Genomic DNA, 27,926 nt, shown 5'->3' with positions numbered 1-27,926 from the left:
CGGGAAGGGGGTGATCTCGAAATTGTGGAAAATGAGAAAGTTTTTTATTATTTTAAGGTGATGACATTAACCGGCTCGGTATGAAGGGTCAGCAGCACTCGAATAGAAAATGCTTTGTCATTATAGGCTGTACATGTCCTAAGGGTATAGTCAGGAATAGTGCTATAGACTGACCTGGCCACGGAAATAAGGGACTGGATGCTCACTATGCAGTTGTGTTAGTGCTGGTAGTCACCAGGTTAGTAGTCGCAGGTTTTACAGGAATATTGACTGGTCCTAGTGCATCAAGCATTATGGAGACATTCCTAGTGTTGACTTATGTATTCTGTGCATTGATGGTTTATGCGTAGTTAGGTGAATAATACTAAAGCATTCATTCTATATAGGTGAATATTACTGTGCAATGGTGGTTTTTGTATACTCTTATTATATGCATCATATAAATACTGTTATACATTGATTTAGGTGGGTGTTGATGACTATTGCTATGCATTGATGGTATACGTGGACTTACAGTAGGTGTGTATTACTATGCATTTATGGTTTATGTATTGATGGCATATGTGTATTTAGATGAATATTACTATGCATTGATTATATATATATATATATATATACACACACTATATATATACATACATACACACATCTAGATATACAGTACATACACACACACAGCTATATTACACATGTATACACACACATTGATATACATACATACACGTATAGCTATATGTATTCACACATATATACACTATACATATACACGTATATAGATATACGCACATGTACATATATATATACAGTGGGGCAAAAAAGTATTTAGTCAGTCAGCAATAGTGCAAGTTCCACCACTTAAAAAGATGAGAGGCGTCTGTAATTTACATCATAGGTAGACCTCAACTATGGGAGACAAACTGAGAAAAAAAAATCCAGAAAATCACATTGTCTGTTTTTTTAACATTTTATTTGCATATTATGGTGGAAAATAAGTATTTGGTCAGAAACAAAATTTCATCTCAATACTTTGTAATATATCCTTTGTTGGCAATGACAGCGGTCAAACGTTTTCTGTAAGTCTTCACAAGGTTGCCACACACTGTTGTTGGTATGTTGGCCCATTCCTCCATGCAGATCTCCTCTAGAGCAGTGATGTTTTTGGCTTTTCGCTTGGCAATACGGACTTTCAACTCCCTCCAAAGGTTTTCTATAGGGTTGAGATCTGGAGACTGGCTAGGCCACTCCAGGACCTTAAAAAATGCTTCTTACGAAGCCACTCCTTCGTTGCCCTGGCGGTGTGCTTTGGATCATTGTCATGTTGAAAGACCCAGCCACGTTTCATCTTCAATGCCCTTGCTGATGGAAGGAGGTTTGCACTCAAAATCTCACGATACATGGCCCCATTCATTCTTTCATGTACCCGGATCAGTCGTCCTGGCCCCTTTGCAGAGAAACAGCCCCAAAGCATAATGTTTCCACCACCATGCTTTACAGTAGGTATGGTGTTTGATGGATGCAACTCAGTATTCTTTTTCCTCCAAACACGACAAGTTGTGTTTCTACCAAACAGTTCCAGTTTGGTTTCATCAGACCATAGGACATTCTCCCAAAACTCCTCTGGATCATCCAAATGCTCTCTAGCAAACTTCAGATGGGCCCGGACATGTACTGGCTTAAGCAGTGGGACACGTCTGGCACTGCAGGATCTGAGTCCATGGTGGCGTAGTGTGTTACTTATGGTAGGCCTTGTTACATTGGTCCCAGCTCTCTGCAGTTCATTCACTAGGACCCCCCGCGTGGTTCTGGGATTTTTGCTCACCGTTCTTGTGATCATTCTGACCCCACGGGGTGGGATTTTGCGTGGAGCCCCAGATCGAGGGAGATTATCAGTGGTCTTGTATGTCTTCCATTTTCTAATTATTGCTCCCACTGTTGATTTCTTCACTCCAAGCGGGTTGGCTATTGCAGATTCAGTCTTCCCAGCCCGGTGCAGGGCTACAATTTTGTTTCTGGTGTCCTTTGACAGCTCTTTGGTCTTCACCATAGTGAAGTTTGGAGTCAGACTGTTTGAGGGTGTGCACAGGTGTCTTTTTATACTGATAACAAGTTTAAACAGGTGCCATTACTACAGGTAATGAGTGGAGGAAAGAGGAGACTCTTAAAGAAGAAGTTACAGGTCTGTGAGAGCCAGAAATCTTGATTGTTTGTTTCTGACCAAATACTTATTTTCCACCATAATATGCAAAAAAATGATAAAAAAACAGACAATGTGATTTTCTGGATTTTTTTTTCTCAGTTTGTCTCCCATAGTTGAGGTCTACCTGTGATGTAAATTACAGACGCCTCTCATCTTTTTAAGTGGTGGAACTTGCACTATTGCTGACTGACTAAATACTTTTTTGCCCCACTGTATATGAGAAAACACGCATCTTGTCTATATAAAGTAAGTTTCTAACTGTGTTTCCATGCACAGACCCAATAATGTCAAAACCCCGGACGGCATAGTATTTATCTAACAAAGGCAATCTCCAAGGTCGAAATCGATCCTGTAATTGCATTACGTGCATTTCAGAGCTGGCACCCATATTCTGTTGATGGGATACAAGACTGGTGTCAGAAAATTGCGTTAACAAATGAGAATATTCATGTTCAAGCTCTATATGCAGCCATTTTGGAAAACAACATTCATCAACTGGGTATTAAGTTACATTTAGGAGGCGATAAGCCAGAATACAACTGTGCCTAATGTTGTTGAGCGCTGCGTTTTGGAATTTCAAGGGGGGCTACCGGTAGAATATTGCTTTACAGTATGGTTGTTAGGATGGCATTATAGCTGGTTTCAACTCCTGGCGCCTTTATGTATGATGTTTTTTTTTAATTTCCTTTGGGGGGTTTGAAGGCTTCTCAATGACATTTTATACCAAAGCTACAACTAATCATCTGTCATTCCTTCAGATGAATGATGAATGCTTGGACTTACTGCCGGTGCCTGCCCGGTTACAGTAAATAATTAAATCATTGCTGAATCTTTTCTTAAGTTCCATGGTGGACACACGTCCACTCCCATAGAGATGGTTCTATAACCATTAACATGATGAACGCGTCTATTATCTATTACTCTTAGAGTTGATCATTTAGCTTCAATTTGCTCCTTTTCTGCGCTTTCTATACAAGTACACAGGGTCACATCTCCGGCATTATTGCACACCAAACCAGCTGCCATTTCTAATCACACACTATTACATTTCTATCAAGGTCTTCTATGGTCGGATTAGCACACAGAGGAATTCCCAGGAGGAAGCTCAATACACATAGTAAATTCGAAGGGTATTAGCTCGAAAAAGGCCTAAGGAGTTTCATGATATTTTTTTCTTCTGTCCATTAACAATTATATCGTTAGCTAAGAACTTGGATTACAGTCTATAAAAACACAATACATACTAAAATAATATCCCTGAATTAGTCAAATTTTTCTAATAAGAGCTCATTCACACGTCAGTCAAACTTTCTGAGTTTCCCCAGTGTTTTTGAACAGATTTTCATCAGAGTTTGGTAAGAGTATCACTTACTATCAGTTTTTCTCATATGTAAAAATAAAACATTGGACGTTTCCCAGGGCTTTTTTCATCAACCCATAGACTTGCATTGGTAAGATTGATCAAACTTGGACATGGCCCTGTTATTTTATGCTGATCATGTAGTCTGCAAAAAAACAACAGCATATGAACAAACTCCTAGACTATATAAGGTACCAGTTCTATCCGTAAAAAAAAAAACACAGATAGAACTTACATTGAAAAACTGATGTCCGAATGAGCTCTGAATGTTATTTCTAAGAATGGTTTCTCATGATAAACCGGTATACTTCGAAACGCGTTGACTAATAAACCGCTGTTAAAACTCTTTGATCCTGGGATCCAATTCTGAATACCTTTGATCCAAGATGCTGGTATTGTCGGCAGCACATATTCAAACCCCGCTAATCTACCTACCATTTCTAAGAGTAGGACATAGAAGTTTAATAAATAGGAAAGTAATAGAATATTTCGACAGACAAGTTCGAGGGAAACCAATGACTGGAAATAAAAAATTTGCAGAAAATATTTGATAGATACAGAACAGTGTGCGATCAGAACCTGGGCTTTAGTTCTTGATTTTAGTTGTCCACTTTCCACACTGATATTATAAATAATTACTTTTACCGTAAATTTTCTCTCAAAGAAAATTAAAAGAAGAAAAGAAGGGGGCGTGGCTTGCTAGGGACTGGGAGCAGACCTGTGTCACAGGAGCTCCTGCTAAATCCCTAATTATTAGCGGCAATTATCATACATTTTGGGAGGAAACAGCTCAAAACTGTATTTAAAGCGTTCAAGGCCAGGACACAATATGAGGAAAACGACTTTGAAGAAGCCCCAAGCAGCACAAGGACATATGGATCGCGGCTGTGGCCTTGCCGCAGGCGGGAAGCTTTCAAGTTCCGGACCATTTCCAGCCACAGGAGGATACTTGGACAACCCCCCGTCCACAGCGACTCCCGCACCGAAATCCGCAGGACCCACGGGCATCCCCACAAGAACCGGAGCTGCCGACATTTGTGGGCCCAAAACCGCGGTCTCGCCTGAACTGGCGAGGCCGAGAAGCAGGAGAGGGGAGATGACCCCACCCATAGACCCGCCCATTACTCCGCCCACGATATGCGACGGTGCCGCTCCCCGAGGACAGAGCTGCAGCCCGAGGATGGAGGGGACAGCAGGTGAGCCCGCGCCACAAACAACTCGTGCTGCGGGACCCCCGAGACCCTCCGATTACCGCTCTAGAGCTGACACGACTTCCGGGATCAAACCCGGAACTGAAGCAATACGAGCGCTGAGAGGGACGGGGAGAGGAGGCGGGGCCGAAGCCCCGCTCATAACTCCGCCCACAACTAGCTGCGGCAACGCTTCCAAAGAGAAGAGGACGGCCACAGCTGCAGGAAGAACCTCAGGTGAGCTCTCATCACGAGCGACACCTTCCATAAGGTCTCCTAGACCCTCTGCCCCAGCCCCCAAGACCGGCACTACATCTAAAATCATAGCAGCAGCTGCATTCATGCCGGAGGGCAGGGGGAGCAGAGGCAGGGAGGAAACCCCACCCACTACTCCACACTCAACATACAGGGACACAAGGAAGCAGGCTGTCAGCCGAGCACTAAAGTATAGTGCCCCAGAACTTGTGCCCTGCCCTGGTCCCCAGATAACAGCTACTAATGTGTCTGTGACAAGTCAAACTTCAAGCCACACATTAAGAATTGATGCTCCCACATTTACACCGCAGCGCAGACCCCATATGAGAGGAAAACATCAGACCACAGGTCCTGTGGTGACACTAATTGAACTGGAGGGAGCGCCACAGGAAAATCGCCACTCACAGGCTACCCCACAACAGGGAGATGGCAGTTATGACAACAAGGGGGAGGGAAGCTCCACCTCAGAAGTTTCATGCCCTTTTCTTGGTACAGAGGGAACGGTAGATGCAGAGGGACCCCCCACTGAACTAGCAATGGACAATATGCTTAAAAACTTCTGCGGCATCATTAATAAAAAAATGGAAGAAGGATCACTAATATTGGATAAATATATATTCTCTCTCAACACATTAAATACAAGATCATCACGCACGGAGAAGGCATCTGAGTCCTATGTGAGAGACGCACTGACTTCCATTGCAGAAAGTCTTAGTTCCTCCTCATCCGAGTCATCCTCAAGGTCATCCCAATGTAGCTACTCTTCACCTACATGTGACTCGTACGCTTCCTCTGTATATTCCTCAATCAGTAGCATGGAAGAATACTCACCTGAGGGTATGGATCTCCCCTTTTCGGAAAGTTCGCCAACTTCCCCTGTTTCCGCAGTTCTGCTAGAAAATCTACAAAAAGAAATTGCCTCACTAAAGCGTAACCTGACGAGTCTAGAGGACCATAAGCGGAGAAACAATGTAAAAATCAGGGGAGTTCCGGAGTCTGTTAAACCCCCCCATCTAAAAAGCTATATTCAAAAAATGATATCCAAATTTATTCCTAATAACAACGAACCTAACATTATCGAAAATGCCTACCGAATTAAGAGACCTGTGTCGCTCCCGCCTGACGTGCCAAGAGACATCATTGTCTCCTTTTTCCCAGCTTGGGTTAGAGGTAAACTGTTTGAACTCTCCTCCGAAAAAAATTTTCTGCTTTCCCCATATGGTCACCTAGCATTCTATAGAGACTTGTCCAAAGACACTTTAAAAAAGCGACGGGATTTTTCACCAGTTACGCGGGAGCTCCGGAGGTCTCATTTCGCCTATTCATGGTCGCCATCCTCTACTCTTTTAATAAAACTCTTGTCCGGAACTGTACACATCACAACCCCTTTAGAGGGCATGTCCTTCCTGCGGCAGCATGGTCTGAAATCCTACAGAACCCACAATAGTCCTACCTGATTTATAGTTCTGCTTTACACATAGCGACACCTTTTTCTACTATTAGGAGCTATAGATATACCTCTTCCCAAAGATTAGCTTTGACAATGAGCCAGATATTTTGCTGCCCACATTGTCGCAGGGTCACCCGAAGGTGCTCCCGGACATAGTAAGCTACCTTATAACTTACTGTAAGCTTAGGTTCAAAATAGGCCTTTGCATTTTATTATATACTGATTAACCAATATAGCTTTAGATATTCTTGTAGCGAACCTGTACAAAGTATCACCTATGTCACTTAACAACCTACTGAGTTATTTTATCTTCATTATGTATACATTAACTTACTATGTAATCGCCTGTTTCCCCTATTGCTATAGGGGCTTATTTTCCTTACCTCCATACCCCACCCCCTTCCCTCCGTCCCCTCCTATCCTATCCTTCCCAGTTAAGAGTTAAAATCCTAATAAAAATTTTTGGAAAAAAAAAAAAAAGAAGAAAAGAAAACTTATCCTCACGGATCTCCTTAAACTCCATTTCTGACACTGTTCAGCCCCTGCTGGTCTCTACTTCTTGATTCTGTCTTAACACAATGGATCTATTTAGAAATGAAAGCTCAGCCTATCACTGACTGAGGTGGCTCAGCCAATCACTGACTGAGGTGGCTCAGCCAATCACTGACTGAGGTGAGTCACCACTGCGGTCAGTGATTGGCTGAGTAAGCATTGCCGTCATGTTAATACCGGACCAGAAAGTAGAGACCAGCAAAGCATTGGAACAGGAGCTGCAGGGAATGAGGATAAGTAGAGTTTTGTATTTTCAAACCGTTCTGAGGCCTTTCAGGAATATTTTTTATTGGAAGCCAATTTCATCTCAATGACTAGTACTCCAACTATAGATACACAAATTGACACACATTACAAGACCAGTTTTACATAAAGCCTAAAGAAAGTTGACATTCCCAACATTTTATACATTGAGGAAAAAATTCTGGGGGCTGTACATTCTGACATTAATAGGGCTCCTCTAAGGACAATTAGTGCTAATTCATCCCAATATATACTATAGAATAATTTAGTCACTGAATTCTAATTTCAGGAGCCAATGCATTTTTTACTATTATACCGCTCATCTGTAGAGAGAACGCTTCTCCTTGTGCAGAGCGCCAAGCCAACGTAAGGAGGCTTATAGGTCATGCAATTCTCCTATTGTGGTTGCAATCCTAAAATACAATATCGACCCAAGTGACTTAGGATAAGAAGCCAAGCTAGGCACTCCATTTGTAGACATGTGCTTCAGGGTATTTGTCCCTCAGTGCAAAAGAAAGAGACCTGATTTGGATGGATGATAGGCATCTGAACAGTTCTAAGGGGAAATTTTCTCATTGTAAAGAATGCAAAGACAGTGTAAGGAGACTTACAAGACATGCAATTTTCCACTAGGAAATTAAATGTGGTGCTAATAGCCTCTTTAAAGAAGGAGAGGACTTGAATTAGAAACGTTCCACCTTAGATCTCCAGCCATAGTCCATACACTCAACCAAATTGATCTCCTTCTTTGCACTGAGGAGGGGCAAACAGCCTCTGGTTTGGCTTCCTTTCCTAAGTCATGTGGCAAGACTCATCAAAGGGTTATCATTAAAGGCCCAATAAAGGGTCTTTTAGAATTGCTACCCAAATGGCACTAGAGTTCAAGTCCTCTTCCCCTTTGAAGATGTTAATTGCATCATCTTTAGAGGTGACTCTATGGAAGGGTAGATGTGCTCAACCGGTCTCCATTGAGTGCCGTTTTGTTTCCTCCCATAATGAACACCTCTGCTGTAAATGTAAATTACTATAATACATATAAGAAGAAGGTATGGTGACCTCAGTGCAATATAAAAAGTAGAATGCAACACAATATGGAGCATTGTGATTATTTGTAATTCGTAGGGCAGAAGCAGTGTTTCGAAGCACTTGTAGGGTTCATGGGCAATCATGCTGTATGCTTGTCAAAATAAATGGAGGGAAACAATTCGCTACCAACACTTTCTCCTGACCTAGCAATCCAGTACTGGGGACTAGTCGCCATCTTCCTTTCCAGCAGGGTATGGGGAATGTTCTCTTTTGTGAGAGGGATTTCTTGATTGAGAACATGTGTGGCAATAATCAGGCCCGCGTGTGGTTAGGGAATTTGAACTCAGCTTCCCAAAGATGTGATAAACCACAGTTAATTTATGGAGGATTTCCTGGGTGGAAAAGAGGGTGGGCAATTATTTTTTCACACAGGGCCCTGAAGGTTTGGATTTCTTTTTCCCTTAATAATAAAGGCCTTCATTTAAAAAGTGCATTTTGTGCTTATTTGTTTTCTCTTTGTCTAATATTTGCATTTGTTTGGTGATCTGAAACATTTAAGTGTGACAAATATGCAACAGAATAGGAAATCAGGAAAAGGGCAAACACTTTTTCAAACAACTGTATTTATTCCCAGTCTCCAGTTTCTGTTCTCCATCACTAATGATGATGTGATTATGTTACATGACAGCACCGATGGGACAAGGACAGAAAGTCACTTCTTTAGATAGTGCTCAATGGTAGAAATATCATACTTAGGAATATACACAAGGACGGATAGTGCTCATAGGTAGAAAGATCCTACTTAGGAATATACACATTACAACCCCTGGCAAAAACTATGGAATCACCGGCCTTGGAGGATGTTCATTCAGTTGTTTAATTTTGTAGAGAAAAAGCAGATCACAGACATGGCACAAAACTAAAGTCATTTCAAATGGCAACTTTCTGGCTTTAAGAAACACGAAAAGAAATCATGAACAAAAAATGTGGTAGTCAGTCATGGTTACTTTTTTTAACCAAGCATAGGGGAAAAATTATGGAATCGCTCAATTCTGAGGAAAAAATGATGGAATTACCCTGTAAATTTTTATAACCAAAACTAACACCTGCATCAAATTAGATCTGCTCATTAGTCTGCATCTAAAAAGGAGTGATCACACCTTGGAGAGCTGTTGCACCTAGTGGACTGACATGAATCATGGCTCCAACATGAGAGATGTCAATTGAAGCAAAGGAGAGGATTATCAAACTCTTAAAAGAGGGTAAATCATCACGCAATGTTGCAAAAGATGTTGGTTGTTCATAGTCAGCTGTGTCTAAAATCTGGACCAAATACAAACAACATGGGAAGGTTGTTAAAGGCAAACATACTGGTAGAGCAAGGAAGACATCAAAGCGTCAAGACCGGAAACTTAAAGCAATACGTCTCCAAAACAGGAAATGCACAACAAAACAAATGAGGAACGAATGGGAGGAAACTGGAGTCAACGCCTGTGACTGAACTGTAAGAAACCACCTAAAGGAAATGGGATTTACATACAGAAAAGCTAAACGAAAGCCATCATTAACACCTAAACAGAAAAAAACAAGGTTACAATGGGCTAAGGAAAAGCAATGGTGGACTGTGGATGAAAGTCATAGTCAGTGATGAATCACGAATCTGCATTGGGCAAGGAGACGAGGCTGGAACTTTTGTTTGGTGCCGTTTCAATGAGATTTATAAAGATGACTGCCTGAAGAGAACGTGCACATTTCCACAGTCACTGATGATATGGGGCTGCATGTCAGGTAAAGGCACTGGGAAGATGGCTGTCATTACATCTTCAATAAATGCACAAGTTTATGTTGACATTTTGGACACTTTTCTTATCACATCAATTGAAAGGATGTTTGGGGATGATGAATTCATTTTTCAAGTTGATAATGCATCCTGCCATAGAGCAAAAACTGTGCAAACATTCCATTAAAAAAGACACATAAGGTCAATGTCATGGCCTGCAAATAGTCCGGATCTCAATCCAATGGAAAATCTTTGATGGAAGTTGAAGAAAATGGTCCATGACAAGGCAGCAACCTGCATAGCTGGTCTGGAAACAGCAATCAGAGAAAGTTAGCGGCAGTTTGATGAAGAGTATTGTTTGACACTCATTAAGTCCATGCCTCAGAGACTGCAAGCTGCTATAAAAGCCAGAGGTGGTGCAACAAAACACTAGTGATGTGTTGGAGTGTTTTTTGTTTGTTTGAATTTCATGATTCTATCATTTTTTCCTCAGAATTGAGTGATTCCATAATTTTTTCCTTATGCTTGGTTAAAAAAAAGTAACCATTACTGACTACCACATTTTTTTTCTTGATTTCTTTTTGTGTTTCTTAAAGCCAGAAAGTTGCCATTTGAAATGACTTTAGTTTTGTGCCATGTCTGTGATCTGCTTTTGTCCTAAACAACTGAACGAACATCCTCCAAGGCCGGCGATTCCATAATTTTTGCCAGGGGTTGTAGAATGGGAGATATATCATATATATATATTTTATAGTTTACTTTGGATTTTCACATTCCTGCCGCTTTCCTTATTACCAATGATAACTAATGTATGGAAATGAATGCTTTCTCATATATTAATATTTAGAATTGAGAGTCCTCAGTGGTTGATACCTTTTAATGGCTAACTGAAAAGATGGTAACAAATTGCAAGCTTTCGAGACTACACAGGTCTCTTCATCAGGCAAAGACTAAAACAAATTCTGAAGAATCACATATTTATGCACAACATAGCTATGTTGTGCATAAATATGTGATTCTTCAGAATTTGTTTTAGTCTTTGCCTGATGAAGAGACCTGTGTAGTCTCGAAAGCTTGCAATTTGTTACCATCTTTTCAGTTAGCCATTAAAAGGTATCAACCACTGAGGACTCTCAATTCTAAATATTTTTCTATCCACTGGCTAACACGGTACCAAGATATATTTCTTTCCTATTCTCATATATTAAAATTGTCAGAGATTTAGTCTCAAAATATTAATTTTTAAGTCTTTTTGGTTTTACAAATATAGAGATACGATACGATACGATACACTTTATTGATCCCGTGGGAAATTATGGTATCACAGCAGCACAACTTAAATCATAAAAATCATAAAGGAATTACATAGTTGACATGACAGTTTGTTGACAGAAGAACATTATACATTAGAATAGGACATACACAACGAGTGAACTAAAATGTAGAGAAATAAGTAGACTTTCACCTTGGTGGTTTAACCCTAATGTTATTATTGTACATTCCCATGGCAGTTGGCACAAACGATTTCCTATATTTTTCCTTCTTACACCTCAGAAGTATTAGCCGGTTACTGAAGGTGCTCTTCTGTCTCATGAATAGCTCATATAATGGATGTGCATTATTGTTCATAATTGCCATACACTTTTTCAGAGTTCTTCTCTCCACTACCTCCCCAAAAGAGTCCAGCTTGCAGCCCACAGCAGAACTTGCCTTCTTGATAATCTTATTCAGCTTATTAGCATCAGAGGCCCGCACACTACTACCCCAGCACGTGATTGCAAAAAAGATGGCACTTGCCACTACAGATTGGTAGAACATTTCTAACATTTTGCTGCACACATTAAAAGACCTCAGTTTCCTTAGGAAATACAGTCTGCTCATCCCCTTCTTGTAGACAAACTCTGAGTGGCATCTCCAGTCCAGTTTGCTATCCAAATGGACCCCCAAATATTTGTAACTCTCCACCTGCTCGACCTCCTGACCAGCAATAGTGATCGGTAAGCATTCCAACTTACTCCTGCTATAGTTGGCCACCAACTCCTTAGTTTTCTTAACATTTAGTTGTAGATAGTTACCATTGCACCAATCCACGAAATTCGACACCACACTTCTGTATTCCTCATCCCCCTGATCTCCCCTAATGCATCCCACAACCACGGAGTCATCCGAAAATTTTTGAAGGTGGCAAAGTTCAGATTTATACTGAAAGTCTGAAGTATACAGTGTGAATAGAAAGGGTGCAAGCACCGTTCCCTGGGGGGCACCTACACTGCTCAATAATCTGCTTGACACCACTGCTCCCATCTGTACAAACTGTGGCCGATCTGATAGGTAGTCAGTTATCCAATTTCTCATCCCCTCCTCAACCTTCATATCAGTCATCTTTTTGTGTAGTAAAAGTGGCTGCAGGGAGTTAAATGCACTCGAGAAATCGAAGAACATCGCTCGCACCGTGGCTCCGTCATTCTCCAGAAATGAATGTACCCTATGTAACAGAGAAAGGATAGCATCATCCACCCCCAATCTATGTCGGTAAGCAAACTGAAGGGGATCGATAAAAGCATTGACCCTTGGTCTTAAGTGAGCAAGCACTAATCTTTCCAAGGCCTTCATAGCGTGAGATGTTAAGGCTACAGGACGATAGTCATTTAGGGTTGCAGGAGAAGAAGTCTTGGGTACCGGCACCAGACAGGAAGTTTTCCATAACACAGGTACCCTCTGTGTTTGTAGACTTCCATTAAATAGGCGTGTAAAGACAGTACACAGCTGGTCTGCACAAACTTTAAGGACACGTGAACTGAGTCCATCAGGTCCTGCAGCTTTACCAATGTTAAGTGACTTAAACTGCCTCCTCACATCATTTTCGGATACTCTAAAATTAGTCTGCTCATCCTCCAATATCGATGTTGCAGAATTTGCACCCAGGTCCCCTCCACTATCAGTTGGCACATGTACACATGTACTGCTGAACCTGTTGAAATACTCATTCATCTCATTAGCCTTGTCCATTGTTCCTGGATCATTTTCAGGCCTCAACTTAAGCCCAGTCAGTAATTTCATTCCTGACCAAACCTCTCTGGTATTATTGTGGGACAGTTTCTTTTCAAGTTTAATTCTGAAGGCTTCCTGGGCCTCCTTTATTTTATGCTTCAATTCATGCTGTATTATTTTAATTTCCTCTTTGTCACCTACTTTAAATGCCTTTTTTTCCTGTTGAGCAAATGCTTCAATTCCTTTGTTATCCATGGCTTGTTGTTTGCAAAACACCTAATCTTTTTAGTGGGCACCAGCATATCAGTGCAGAAGTTAATGTAGTCAGTCACTCTACCAACCACTTCATTAACATTTGTATACTCGTCCATTGTCCCAAGCAGCACATCCCAGTCTGTAAGATGAAAGCAATCCTGCAAAGCCTGTTCATTTGTTGGACACCACATTCTAACTGATTTAAAGGTAGCCGGCTGTTTTCTAACAACAGGTTGGTAGACTGGTGACAATAGTACAAGATTGTGATCAGACTTCCCCAAGGGCGGCAGGGTAGAGGATGAATAAGCATTCTTGACATTCGCATAGAGTAAGTCTAAAGTAATATTGTCACGTGTTGTACATTTCACAAATTGATAGAATTTAGGTAAGGCAGTAGAAATTTTAGCTCGGTTAAAATCCCCAGAGATTACAGTAAGCGAGTTGGGGTGTTTCAGCTGGAGCCGAGCAATGACTCCTGACAGCACTTCACCTGCAGCCTCATGGTTTGCAGTTGGTGGTATGTACAACACTATTGCAGTAACAAGCGAGAATTCTCTTGGAATATAGTAAGGTCTGAGGCCAACAGCTAGCAATTCAATGTTCGGACAACAATGGCGCTCCCTTACAGTCACATGCCCCTGATTGCACCAACCATTGTTTATGTAGAGTATAACTCCACCGCCCTTTTTTTTGCCGCTCTTCATAGTGTCTCTATCCGCCCGGACCATGTGAAATCCTGGTACTGAGACACTTGAGTCTGGGATCTCGCCACGTAACCATGTTTCAGTAAAACACATCAAACTGCATTCCTTGTATTCCCTCTGGGTCCGTATTAATGCCAGCAGTTCATCCGACTTATTACCCAGTGATTGAACATTCCCCATGATGATGGACGGAACTACAGGTTTAAACCGTCTTCGCCTTGCCTTAAGTTTTTTGCCCGCTCTGCAGCCTCTGTAGGGTCGCCTTACCTCACACGGGACACGTGGTCTACCCACCGCAGGAGAAGGCATTAGCCTGCGCAGCTCCAGAAGTCGGCCCCTTGAGTAAGCAACACGTTTATGAACAGACTTAGGGACATCAATCAAAACCTTGCCCATGGTAGTCGCACTAAGCCTGTCCGTGTAGGGAGTCATACAGTGCACTCCTCCAGACATAGCTGTGCCAATTCCCAGACAGGTAGTGGCCGCCTGGCAGTAGGTGCGTATAATACCAGTCCTAGGTTGCAAGATGATCACAAATGCACTGTAAATCCAGATAGCTGTGGGTAGCAGCAAACATCCAAGGGAAACCTTCCAGGGGAGCCAAGGATCAGAAGCATACATCCAGAAAGCTGTGGGTAGCAGTATGCATCCAGGGGAAACAAATCAGAGGATCCCAGAAGCAACCAGCCAAGGGGAAATCCAAGGGTTCAGCATAAATCCAAGGGTTCAGCATAAATCCAAGGGAAGCATTCCAGCGGATCCAAGTTCAGAAGGAGAAGGTACTGGGGAAAAGAAATTCCTTAGGAGTACCAAAAACTGAGGTTCAGAAAGAAAAAGGTTCACACGTAACAAAAATAATTCCAAAATAAAATAAAGTAAAATAAAACAAAATAAAACAAAACAATACTATTGCTGCTGCAATGGGCTGCCACTAGCACGGCGCCTTATTGTCCTCATCCAGCAGAGAGCAGACAGACACGATACATAGTATACAGTGTTTATTTTATGTTATGGTTCATAAATCCCATTATTCAGCAAAATGGAAATTTTTGTTTGCTTTACCACCTGAAGAAGGATGGGAATAATATGAAAAAAATTACAATTGTTTTAGTAATTGTAATTAAATGTATTAATGATCATATTTCCAGGCTACATAAAAGAACCAAAAAAATGCAGTAAATTGGACATTATTTGGTCGTTTAGCTCTTGATCCAGACCACCTGTGGATATATATCGGCCATCCTCAGACTTTTACAATATAGTGGCCTTAGCAAATATTAAATTGGGCATCTCCATTATATTACCAGTTTTGCTTAGGACAGAAGGGTCTGGTGTTTGTTTCACCTTTTATGCCACCTCAGGTGATAACTAGCAATGCAGTTCTTCTGTAAAGGGGAGGCCTGCACAGATACTTTCACCCTGGGGATAGACTGAACCAGGTCCATAGGCACCATCTTCCAAGGGCTTCATACCAGCTACCTCTATTGTCCATGTAGTCATGTCCATGATATGACCACACTGTTGTGGAAGCAATTGTTGTTATGGGGTTTGTTTTAAAGGGAACCTGTCATGTTCAGAAAAGCTATAAACCCTCAGATATAGGGGTAATCTGCAGGTAAATATTGTTTACTCCTGTGTAGCTGGCTACAGGGAGAAAATGTAGTTTTTATTCTTCCTGCAGCCGCTTGCTTCCATTCATCGGGATGGTGCAGGGAGAGGTTACAGCTGTGATCTGTCACGTTGATTAACAGCCTGATCAGTAACAGCCCCCTCACTGCGTCTATAAGGCTAAGATCAACGACCATAGGTTTTCTCATATGAGAAAATCAGGCCGATTATGCAAATGATATTGTGATCAAATTCTGATCAGAGTGTCAGCCTAGAGCAATGTGATTCTCTCAGATGAGAGAATTAGAGCACACTGTGAGGAGATGGAGAACAAAATTTCAGACATTGTGTCCGTGCGCTGAAATCGAACTGCACTCAGATGTCATCGAAGTACAGTCCGATGGCATCCACACACTCATTGACTTGCATGGCCGAACGCGATCCCAAAAAAATCTGACATGTGAGCCGTCCCATGGAATAACATGGGTCCGAGTATGAGCCTATGTTTTGTTTGATCACACTCGGATGCATAATATGGTCATGTGAGCGTGCCCGAACTGGAAGTGAGTCGCTACAGGGAGAAGAAAACGTAATTTTCTCCCTGTAGCCGCTGCTCCAGTTAGCTGGCTACACAGGGTTTAAATGCTTGCTATTTACCATAGTTGTGAAAAAAAAGACACAGACTGTGCGTAAAAAAACGTATACATTGATCTATTGCAGCTAAGCAAAATTTTACAAGACTGGACACGAGATTCTTAGTTTAACATTCTGATCAGATGATCAGACTGTATTAAGTCCGTGGCCACGTCATGGTGAAAAACTCAGTGAGTTCAACTAAGGCGTCACACTAGCAGTATTCGGTCAGTATTTTACATCAGTATTTGTAAGCCAAAACAATTAGAGGAAAAGTATAATATAAACATATGCTCCACTTCTGCATTTATCACCCACTCCTGGTTTTGGCTTACAAATACTGATGTAAAATACTGACCAAGTACTGACCGTGTGACGGCAGCCTAAATCTTCGCCCCTCTCTTTCATAACCTCATGTACAACAGACTCCTTCTTCCATTCCGAGTTTGTTTACTTGTGTTTTTGGTGCAGATTTTTCCCCACTCATTACTATGGGTGAAATCTGCAAAACGTTGAAAGAATTGACACGCTGCAGATTTAAATCTGCAAGGTAAAACACCATGACGGACGCCAGTCGGACCCCATTATATTTCGGTGTGGTCAGACTGTGCCGCCGATGTCCGTCATATGTCCTACACCATAAATTCAATTTTTTTCTGCTCCTAAGGGCTCATTTCCACTTGTGATAGACAAATCGGTCCGTAATCTGGACCGAAAAAAGGGATGAAAAGTATGCGTTTGTGATGCGAGTTCAATGCGATTTTGTAATCGCACCATCCGTTTTACATCCGTATGCAATCCGTTTTTTTTCTCTGCAACTATTTTTATACAGTCATTTACAGGACTATTTACAGTGTTCTATGACACATAATGGTAAGGTATCCGTAAAAAACGGATGGAATACGGATGTTCCGTATGCCATGCGTTTTTTTTATCGCACCCATTGACTTGCATTGGCGAGTCTCGTCCGAGACTCGCAGCAAATCGCAGCATGCTGCGATTTTTTTCTCAGTCCGATTTCGGCTGAGAAAAAAATCGCAAATGAAAAGACACCTATTGAATAACATTGGTCCGAGTGCAATCCGATTTTTTATCGGATTGCACTCGTCCGTTTTACTCGCAAGTGGAAATGAGCCCTAATACAAACAAAAAAAGGAATTCTGAAGTCGATGTGAACATAAGGGTATGTGCACACGTCAGGATTTTTAGCGTTTTTTTTGCGGAATTTCGCTATAAAAACGCTATAAATCCGGTAAAAAAACGCTATTATTATGCATCCTATCTTTTAGAATGCATTCCGCATTTTTTGTGCAAATATTAGCATTTTTTTCCGCAAAAAAAACGCATTCCGCAAAATAAATGGACATGCTCATTCTTTTTGCGGATTTTTTGTGGATTTCCTATCAAAAAGGACATTCCGGAAAAAAAAAAATCCGCAAAAATTCCGCAAAAATTCTGCGCAAAAAACGCGCAAATTCCGCAAGAAATCGGCGCAATAAAAGGACGCGGATTTCTGGCAGAATTCTCAGGATTTTGTCAGGAAAAAATCCTGACGTGTGCACATACCCTAAGGCTGTTTCGGGTCCAAAAGTGGCTATTATGTATACATCATATGTGCAAGGAAGAAGAGATGGCTTTTTTTTAATAACCTATCTCCCAATAAAATCATTTCATGCATAAGTTATATTCGTGAGTTTCTGTGTAAGCCGGTCTTTGTACGTGTAAAGCCTTTCTGCAGTGGTGTGTCTTCTTCAGAAAGATCAAAGATACCAAATCTGATGGAAAATATAAGTGGTTTTCCTTTTTCTCTATTGAGTTGTAGGAAGCAAATAGCATTCTGTCCCTTTAAGGCTGCGGTCACGCTAGCAGTATTTGGTCAGTATTTTACATCAGTATCTGTAAGCCAAAACCAGGAGAGGAACAAATAGAGGAAAAGTACAATAGAAACTGTGATGAAAATACTCACCCAGCTCCCTCGCTGGCTGGCGCTGCTTCCTGTCCTGGCCGCACCTTCTACTGTATGTGGTCACGTGGGGCCGTCGATTGCAGTCATGAATATGCGGCTCCACCTCCCATAGGGGTGGAGCCGCATATTCATTACTGTAAATGAGCGGCCCCACATGACCGCTCATACAGTAGAAGGTGGGGCCAGGACAGGACGCTGCGAGGGAGCCGGATGAGTATTTTAATCACAGCGGGGGGGGGGAGCACAGGGGGTGGGAGGGGTGGGGGTCATGGATCTTGATTTTACACACTATTATTCATATCTTCTCTGCAGCAAACGCTGCTGCAGGGAAGATATGAATGGCGGCTTCAGCACCAGTGGGGGTGACAGCGCTTAATGTAGCGCTGTCTCCTGCACGGCACACGGACTGCGGTACCGTGTGCGGTATGTGTTTTACACGGACCCATTGACTTTAATGGGTCCGTGTAATCCGTGCGCTCCCACGAACACTGACATGTCTCCGTGTTTGGCACACGGAGACACGGTTCGCAAAAAATCAATGACATCTGCACAGATGCATTGATTTCACTGTGTCTACGTGTGTCAGTGGCTCCGGTACATGAGGAAACTGTCACCTCACGTACCGGAGCCACTGATGTGTGAAACCGGCCTTAATGTGTCTAGGACTGTTTGTATCTCAGTTATTGGCATATTTCATACTGGGTTCTTGTGAAATGTATTGGTATTGTAACACAGGCGGCTTAACTTGCGAGGTTAAATCCACAGTAAAAATGCACAGCAATTGAGCAACAGAATGAGCGTGCAACAGATTTGTAAATCTCGAGCAGATTTATTTTCCCGCACAGTTCTATATACTGCGGCAAAATTTCCGCCACAGAGCTCACAGAAAAATGACAGTGAATTGGCAGTAAAATCCGCACATGTACACGGATATTCTGCTTCAGAATCACTGTTTTTTTTCAACCAACCACATTGAAGAAATGTTTCTGTGCACAGAAAGATCACACCTCACCACTTGCATGCTTGACCCGCTACCGTCCTACCTCATCCTAACCCTGCCACGGTCTTCTTCCCAACCCTAACACACCTCTTCAACCTCCCACTCACAACAGGTGAGCATGCCAAACTTGTACTGCCTCTGAAAGTTGCCCCTTACCTAGAACTTGGGGTTGCGTGAGTTTGAAAAAGTCTATCTATGGTGATAGTTTTAGGTTGTGTTCACACTGAGTATTTTTGATGAGTTTTTGAGGAGGTATTCGGAGAGTTTCCACTCAGTGGCTATGTGCACACAACGTCATTTTTCAGGCTGATTCTACCCGGAAGTGCCAAGAAACCTACGCAAAAAATGGTCATAATGCAAACCAATATCAAATTGATATTGCCATGCACACATTCAGTATTTTGTTGCTTCTTTTAACCGCTTCAAAGTTTGGAAACCCTGAAGTGGTTAAAAGTAGAAACATGTTCATTCTTCGGGTGGATCCGTAATAAAAGATATAGGCAAAAGATGCCGTCAAATGAGCACAAAAATGATGGTGGAGCAACTTCAGGAACCCCATCTAAAAAGTGCTTAATAAATGTAAAAAAAAAAAATGAATGAACAGATGCACTACAATGGAAAGAAGACTTTCTGATAACATGTTTTTTTTTAATTTTTTTTATTAATTGCTTCAGGCTTTGAAAGCTGGGTAGCAGCTAAAAAAAATGGTCTGACTATTCTTCCATTTGGAAGCTGCCACTCTCTTATATATAAAATTAAAAGAAAAAAAAAAGATGGCCACAAAAACGTCGTAGAAAAGGAAAAAGACTGACATTTTCCTGAAGCTTCTTCTGCTACAAAAACAATACCGGCGTCTCATGCTCTTAGGCTTTGTTCACATGCAGAGAAAGCACGGGTCCTGTCTGGTTTCTGTTTTCTTTTAAGAATTGAATAAAAAGTCCTGCATGCAGGACATTTTTTTCCCATTGTAAAATCAGTCCCCAAAAAAAACCCAAAAAGACCCCATAATAATCAGTGAGGGTCTCTATGCTTACGTTTTCCTAACGCAACTGATAACTTATTCCAGGGCAGACAGGTTGTCCACATGGACATGCGATGAGATAATTAGAAATAAGATAATTTCTCCATAAATCACAGAATAGAATTTTTGTGTTGTTCTAGTAGAGAATATTCATTTTAGAGAAGTGACCCGTGACATCAATATTTTTTTATCCTTTCAGTGTTGGATATAAGCTGCTCCTCACTATCTCTGCCTCACATCTACGTATAAAAGCGGTTTTCCATGTCTCAGATGTTCTTTGTAACGAAATGTTCTCTCGTCTGGTCTAGTTTATTCAATGTTTTATTCTGTTATTCATTGCATTAATAAGAGGCACGGCGTGACGGTTCTGGTGCGTATTCTCTACAAATGCCATACAATTACTTAGTGAGAGAGGTCAATCGAGCCTAAATTACAGAACTGAAAATCGTAGTGATGTATTTGTAAGCCAAAACCAGGAGTGGAACAAAATAGAGGAAAAGTATAATAGAAACATATGCACCACTTCTGTATTTATCACCCACTCCTGGTTCTGGCTTACAAACACTGAGGTAAAATACTGACTAAATACTAAACGTGTGAACATGGCCTTAAATGAGCCCTAAACTGGAAGGGCCAAATTGGTCAGTTAAAAATAAATTGGTGACATTGCTCAAGAACACATCACTACGATTTTCAGTTCTGTAATTTGAGCTAAATTGACCCCTCTCACTAAGAAATTGTATGGCATTTGTAGAGAAGAATAAATTCTAGTATGTATATAAGGCCACGGTCACACATTCAGCATTTGGTGAGTTTTTTTACCTCAGAATTTGTAAGCCACAACCAGGAATGGATCAGTCAGAAGAAATGGAAACACATCACCACTTCTGTATTTATCACCCATTCCTGGTTTTGGCTTACAAATACTGAGGTAAAAAACTCAATAAATTCTCAACATGTGCACGTGGCCTTAGGCTGCCGTCACACTAGCAGTATTTGGTCAGTATTTTACCTCAGTATTTGTAAGTCAAATACAGGAGTGGAACAATCAGAGGAAAAGTATAAGGCCGCCGTCACACATGCGAGTTTTACGTGCGTAAGAGCGCATAATCTACGTACGTAAAACTCGCTAAACATACGGCACCATGATTCTCAATGGGTCTAGTCCTTTTAGGCGTATATTACGGATCCGTATTATACGTTCCTCTACGGCCGTACAAAATCGCAGCATGCAGCGTTTGTCAGCGTATTGCGCAAAAAAAACGCCAATGCAAGTCTATGGGAGAGCGTATAATACGGAATGCATACGGACCATGCGTGTGCATTGCGAGAAATACGCACCTCACTGGCAGATGTCCTGAACTTTCGAAAGCCATCAATCAGGCAGGTGAGACATGCTAATTAGCTGAAAAAGCCAGACAGTGAACCCGGAAGTCTGCTGCACGCCTCCACGGAGTGAGAGATTGAGCATGGCCCGCATAATTAATGTTGACATGCTGATCATTTTGATCCAGGAGAGGCCAGAAATCTGGGACCAAAGAGACCCCAACTATGCCAACAGGGCAGTAAAACAAGCTGCATGGAGGAGCGTGTGTGGGTCCCTCTTCCCCCAGTATGACCAGCAGCCACGTGCGGCCCAGCGACAAATAAGTAAGTACACCCATGTTTGCAATGTAATGTTCTTGCTAAACAGCAGGCCCTTACTACTTTGAATTGCTAAACCTTAATTTATTAATTCATCCTTAAAGTTATATATATCCAAGCAGTATATACATGGTGCTGGATATGATAAATGGATTTGATTAAGGTTTAGAACAGGTGTTCCCTTAATAACATGGTTTTCCAGTAATTTGTTTTTCTGTGATAGAGGTTAGCTGACTCTGTCCTTGTGGCCTTTCTTCCTAATTTGTATTTTTTTGAGGAAATTCTGGCTTAATGTGAGCCACAAAAGCCTCTTTCTATGCTACATTGCAATCTGTGTACTCCATTACACCTTGTGTGAGCACTCTGCATAATGGTCTAAGCAATGTGTGTATTTTTTGTTGTTTCAGTGGATGATGTTACAACAAGGTGGCGGAGTATCCGGGACCAGTATAGGAGGGAGAGGCAGCAGCGGGAGAGAAGTGGAGCCGGGGCCCCTCCTAAAAAAAAAAAATACATCTACTTTGACCGCCTAACCTTCCTTAACCCCAGCATGGACCTCAGGCCGTAAGTAAAAACATCTCAAAATGGGTTAATTTTTGAATGTTGAGAGATGATTCCAAAAAACATAGTAACTGGTCAAATTTATCTTTGCAGAACTCAGTCTAACCTCACTGACAGGGAGACAGGGTCGGACTCAGAACTGGTCATTGACCCAGTTGGAGAAGGTGAAGAGGTGGCTGGTCCATCTGCTGCTCCCTCCTGCGCAAGACCTACAGCATCTTCATCATCTGCCCACCCAGCTCCAGCTGCTTCTGAAGAAAACCCAGAGGGCCCACAGTTCTCTTCTGCAGCAGCAGCACCTAGCCAGGATGACCCTGGTAATAGCAGCAGCCCAACTGTTGCCCTGGACCGATCCCCACAGGCTGCAGTCAGACTCCAGCGTGCACGACGCAGGAGAGAGCTTCGCCAAAGCAGGCAAAACGTGGATGCTGGGGTCATGAACTATTTGGCCCGGGTTCGAGAGGATGATGGGGAGGAGGGATTCACACGGAGCCTTGCCCAGTATTTACGCTCCATAGAGCGGGAGTTGAGGCTGTGTTTGAGAGGGTGTTTTCAGATCCTTATTGACGCATGCACCCCTCCAAATAACCCATACAATCTGATGCAGATGATTGAACAGTGGCAGATGTCACCTGAAAATATTCTGCGGCCTCCGAGACTACAAGGCCAGCATGCGCACCAAGGATCTGAAGCACCCCCTCCACGTCAGCCAACACCTCCACCCCAACCACCAACTAACCAACAATGGCAACATCAGCACCATATTGCAGGATATCATCAACCATCCCAATATGGCCACTTGTCCGCACCCAGTGCTGGAGGCTGGTCCCAACCTGGGTTTGGACAATATGGTCATTTTGGGTTGGGGTATGATTCCCGCACATATGGGCTGCAACATCAGGGTTATCTCCCAAATCCAGGCCCCACTCATCAAAGTGGCCAGCATCAGAGCAGGCAGAATTTCCCGCAAGCCACTATAACAGCCACACAGGCTGCTGGACAATTGGGCCTGCAAAGGCCATCTGATGGTGACCCAGACCAATCCACTTCTCCCCTTCCTACGTACCAGGACTTGTAATGTTGGGTACAACTTTTTTTTAATTTGTTTAAGACATTTGGTTTGGTTTGTGCTTAAAAAGCAAGCTGTAATGCTTTTATTTTACTTTGTTGTTTTTTTTTTTGTTAAAAAAAAGCTGTTCTTTTTTGTGCACAAAGATTGGTTATGCCAAAACAAACAAAAAAACCAAAAACAAGTTTAAGAAGTAAAATTGCCTTTACTTAACAAAAAACTATGTATGCACTCTGTTCATTCTTCTTAACTCACACACACATAATATGATCAGAACCATATGTCAAAAAATTAAACACAGCAGACATATTTTCAAACTTGATAATGGCAAAATTTAGGTACATAAATAATTACACATGCAAAATTGCATAGTCTTGCCAGGGAGTGGCACCCTGAGGACTCAAAAAATAATTGGTGAACACATCCCGAACTTTTAGGCCAGAAAGGGGACGTCGCCGAGGAGGGACATATGGGGGAGGCCTACTATGATTGGTCATGACGTGATTTTGCAAATTAGTAGACAAACAATCATGTATTCTGGTGAAATTATGTAGAATTACACAGGCTTTGATCACTTCATTGATTGAAGCCTCACTCAGCTGAATTGCAGACTGAAGAACACGCCATTTTGCTACAAGAATCCCAAAGGCGCACTCAACCAGTCTCCGTGCCCTGGTAAGTCTCAAATTAAAAACCCTCCGCCGGTGGTCAAGGTTGCGCCTGGGGTAAGGCCTCATGACGTGCCTCGTCAGTTGGAAGGCCTCATCTCCAACCAAAACAAAAGGCACTGCTTCCGCATTGGAGCCTGGGAGTTGTTGTGGTGGTGGGAGGTTCAACTGGTTGTCACGTAGCCGGCGACCCATTATGGACGAATTGAAGACCCTAGAGTCTCCAGTTCGGCCATAGGCCCCAATGTCTACAATTATAAACCTGTAGTTGCTGTCAGCAACTGCTAACATAACTACAGAGAAAAACTGCTTATAATTGTAGAATTGGGAACCAGAGTTCGGCGGCTTACGCACCCTGATATGTTTCCCATCCACAGCTCCAATGCAGTTAGGGAAGTCACAAGTATTTTGGAATCCAGTGGCGATTTTGAGCCAATCATCCATTTTTGGCTCTGGCATCACAACTTCGTTAAGTTTCAGCCATATTTGGGAACAGGTTGTCCTAACAATGACTGAAATGGTAGAACGCCCAATGAGAAACTCCAGGTGTAGACCCGCATAGGACAAGCCTGTGGCCAGGAAGCTGAAAAACAAGGAAAACAAAATAAAGGAACATGAGGAATATGAAAACAGGACGAAACACAAGTGTCTAGTAAATTTTCTCTGTGATTATTGAGTAAGCAAAAAGGGACATTTCACAGTATTACTATAATCAAATATTAAACACATTTTTAGAAATGTGCTTGTGGCCTCATGTCTAAGTTAAGGAACTGAAACATAGTAGGACAAAACACATTGGCCAACACAACAAAATCTAAAAGGTCTAAATACATACCGTAAGGTTAGGAGCAGACGCTCCTCAGCAGAGATGGCTTTTCTCATCCAGGTGTCCTGATAGGTGAGTCCAGGACGTAAGATCTCCAGCAACATGTCAAAAGTCCTGATGGACATGCGAGTATACAGGAAAAATTTGTCTGGATGGGCCCTCAAAGATGAATAGAGTCTCTGGAAATGTCCTTTACTCGGGCGTTGGGTCAATAGAGGATGGACCCACAATCTTTGTCTCCTCCTTCGCGGATCTGCATTGACCGTATATGGCTGGCCAAAGCGACGAGACAACACCCAGTGAAGCAACACCCGCTGAGTTGTGCTTAAATACACATGGTCAGACATGTTTGGGAGCTCCAAATACCACAGCCAAAATATGCTTGAGAACATATAGGGCATATGGGAGGGGTACACCTGTTGTCGAGGGCTTAAATAGTGTTGTTAATGATGGTTTAAATGATTTGCAGGCCAGAAAACCGTTAAATGTCCATTTTGGAATGGTGCGTGGTAAAAACGCCATACGGATCACATACGGATTACACACGGACCAGTACATGCGCAAAATACGCGACCACACCTAGGCGACGCAAGAACTACGGAGAGAGATTACGGAGACATTTTGGCGTATCACGCGCGTATTACGGACGTAGAAAACGTACCGTAATGTCTTACGCCAAGTGTGACGCCGGCCTAATAGAAACATATGCACCAGTTCTGTATTTATCACCCACTCCTGGTTTTGGCTTGCAAATACTGATGTAAAATACTGACCAAATACTGCTGGTGTGACAGCAGCCTTATAGACGTACTCGAATGTTGTATTTTTCTCAAATGAGGTATACATGAGATTTTCTCAAACCGTATATTAGGCCAGTCTCACACCTCCAGATAATTCCGGTACCGGAAAAATCGGTACTGGAATTATCCGTGTCCGTGTGCTCACGTGGCACATCAGTGTGGCACACGTGCGGCATCCGTGTGCCGCCCGTGTGCCGACTGGGTACCACACGCAGGGGGTGGGAGGGAGTTGGGGACAGGGATCTTTTTTTTAAACACCAAAAAAAAGAAAAGATTTTTCATATCTTCTCTCCAGTGAACGCTGCTGGAGAGAAGAAATGAATGGCGGCTTCAGCACCACGCTGGGGGGACAGCGCTTACTGTAGCGCTGTCTCCTGCACTGCACACGGACTGCACACGGACAACATCCGTGTGCGGTTCGTGTTTTACACGGACCCATTGACTTTAATGGGTCCGTATAATACGTGCGCTCCCACGAACACTGACATGTCTCCGTGTTTTTCAAACGGACACACGGTCCGTGAAAACACGCTGACATGTGCAGAGACACATTGATTTTAATGTGTCTACGTGAGTCAGTGTCTCCGGTACGTGAGGAAACTGTCACCTCACGTACCGGAGCCACTGACGTGTGAAACCGGCCTTACAAAGTTTCTTATCTTCACCTGTACTGTTTGTTTATGGAAAATAAAGTTTCAATACTATTTCACCTTTTTTCGTTTTGGCTTCAGGATCTGCACACAATTGTCCTCGTGACCTTATCTGTGCAGGTCCTTTTGTGTCAGAGATCAATACACAAAGCTATTTTTTTCTTAGGTCCATGGCCATCGATGGAGGACGCCATAACAAGTATTGTTTGTCAGATAAAGGCCCTTTCATTCTAGAGGGAACCTGCCAGGAGATTTATGCTGCCTGAATCACAGGCAGCATGGCTCTGACAATAGCTATTTCAGATGTATATGTTGCAGTGTTTCAGGGAAATCACACCTTGAAAAGCTGTGTGGGATGTGTGCATCTCAGATAACCAGTCCAAGGTCCCTGGTGGCTTCTCTAAACTCTGGTGGCTTCTCCCTACCTTAAAGACTTCTCCCCACCCTGCTGCTCTTGACAGACAGGTCTCTCCCTAGATGAGTATATAGGGATAGACCTGTATGATGGATAGTGGAGTAGGGAGAAGCCACCAGGGATCTGATTTGGACAAGTCCTCCTAGACACATAGATCTGGCAAGCTTTTCCTGAAATGCCGCAACGTTTCAAACTGATACGTGCATGACGACTGCAAGAGCACAGCCAGTTTCTAGAAACCATGGACAGCATGAATATCTTCTCAGGTTCCCATTAAATGATTGCAATGGGAAAGTTATTGTTATTTTTGTATCGTGACAAAGAAATGTAATTTTGAGTCTTCGAACAACCATTTTAAAACAGTCCCTTCCTCTAGAGAAGTCATATTTTTCATTAGGATCTAAAGTTCCTCATCCAGTTCTGTATTCGGGAAACTCTTTAGGCGCCTCATTATTACTTGCGAGGAGGGGACAGGGGTTTGGAAAAATACACGACGCTGCAAATTGTCATAGAGTTGCAAGAAAATCAGGACTCAGCACAGTGTTGAAAAGTGGTTAATGCTCCGGCCGAATGTTTATTCTCTCGATTCTCTGTGATGTGTTCTCAAAATAGTCAGCTTCTTCTGGGACACAATATGGGATGTGTTCAGGCTGCTAGAACAGACCTGCAGACTTTAATGAGCAAAAACTCCTTGGAGTAAAGGAAGAATGGAGCTGGTCCTCGCTTGTTTAGAGTTCTTTGGAGTTGCATACCAGCTGTATCACTCCCTCGAGGGCGAGCTAGATTCAGAACGTATCTATTCTGAGAAACAAGTGTTTTGTCTGGAATGGAAATACAATTAGATCAATACTACATTCTCTTTGTATGTGGCTATTATTTCAGTGTTTTTAGTGTGCACTGTAGGTTTATATGGTTTACTGTACATGATATTTATTGTTTTCTGCTGTTCTTTTTTTTGTTGTTGTTCTTTTCCTTACATGAAAGCGTACCTGTGGTTTTAAGTAACTCTTCAGAATAAGCAATTGTGTGTATATGAGAAAGGACACTCTTCCAGACCTTTAT

At 42.3% G+C, this 27,926-nt stretch overlaps 2 protein-coding genes across 7 annotated transcripts in view; one reads left to right on the top strand and one right to left on the bottom strand.

Moving 5' to 3' along the window:
* IQSEC1 (IQ motif and Sec7 domain ArfGEF 1) overlaps nucleotides 1–27,926 on the top strand; it is an 816,093-nt gene that overhangs the window by 474,231 nt on the left and 313,936 nt on the right. The window lies entirely within an intron of this gene.
* LOC138647428 (uncharacterized) lies at nucleotides 15,372–25,347 on the bottom strand. The gene is made up of 3 exons (XM_069736418.1): nucleotides 25,009–25,347; nucleotides 24,141–24,756; nucleotides 15,372–15,521 (listed from the first exon to the last, which is right to left on the bottom strand). Exons 1-3 carry the CDS (start codon nucleotides 25,344–25,346, stop codon nucleotides 15,372–15,374), a joined length of 1,104 nt encoding a protein of 367 aa, XP_069592519.1. The 5' UTR covers nucleotide 25,347.

This window comes from Ranitomeya imitator, chromosome 8 (genome assembly GCF_032444005.1).
Source record: "Ranitomeya imitator isolate aRanImi1 chromosome 8, aRanImi1.pri, whole genome shotgun sequence".
In the NCBI taxonomy this organism is placed as follows: Eukaryota; Metazoa; Chordata; class Amphibia; order Anura; family Dendrobatidae; genus Ranitomeya; species Ranitomeya imitator.
Note: the sequence above shows the minus strand (reverse complement) of the source record. Positions and strands in the feature narration are given on the sequence as shown.

Bases quoted from the DNA above. Each gene is read 5' to 3' on its own strand.
- LOC138647428 (XM_069736418.1), bottom strand. From the start codon at position 25,346: ATGTCTGACCATGTGTATTTAAGCACAACTCAGCGGGTGTTGCTTCAC. The intron at 24,757-25,008 runs GTATGTATTTAG...CTTGTTTTTCAG, and splicing joins CGTCTGCTCCTAACCTTACG to CTTCCTGGCCACAGGCTTGT. The intron at 15,522-24,140 runs GTAGCAAAATGG...CTTCCACAACAG, and splicing joins AGTGCGCCTTTGGGATTCTT to TGTGGTCATATCATGGACAT.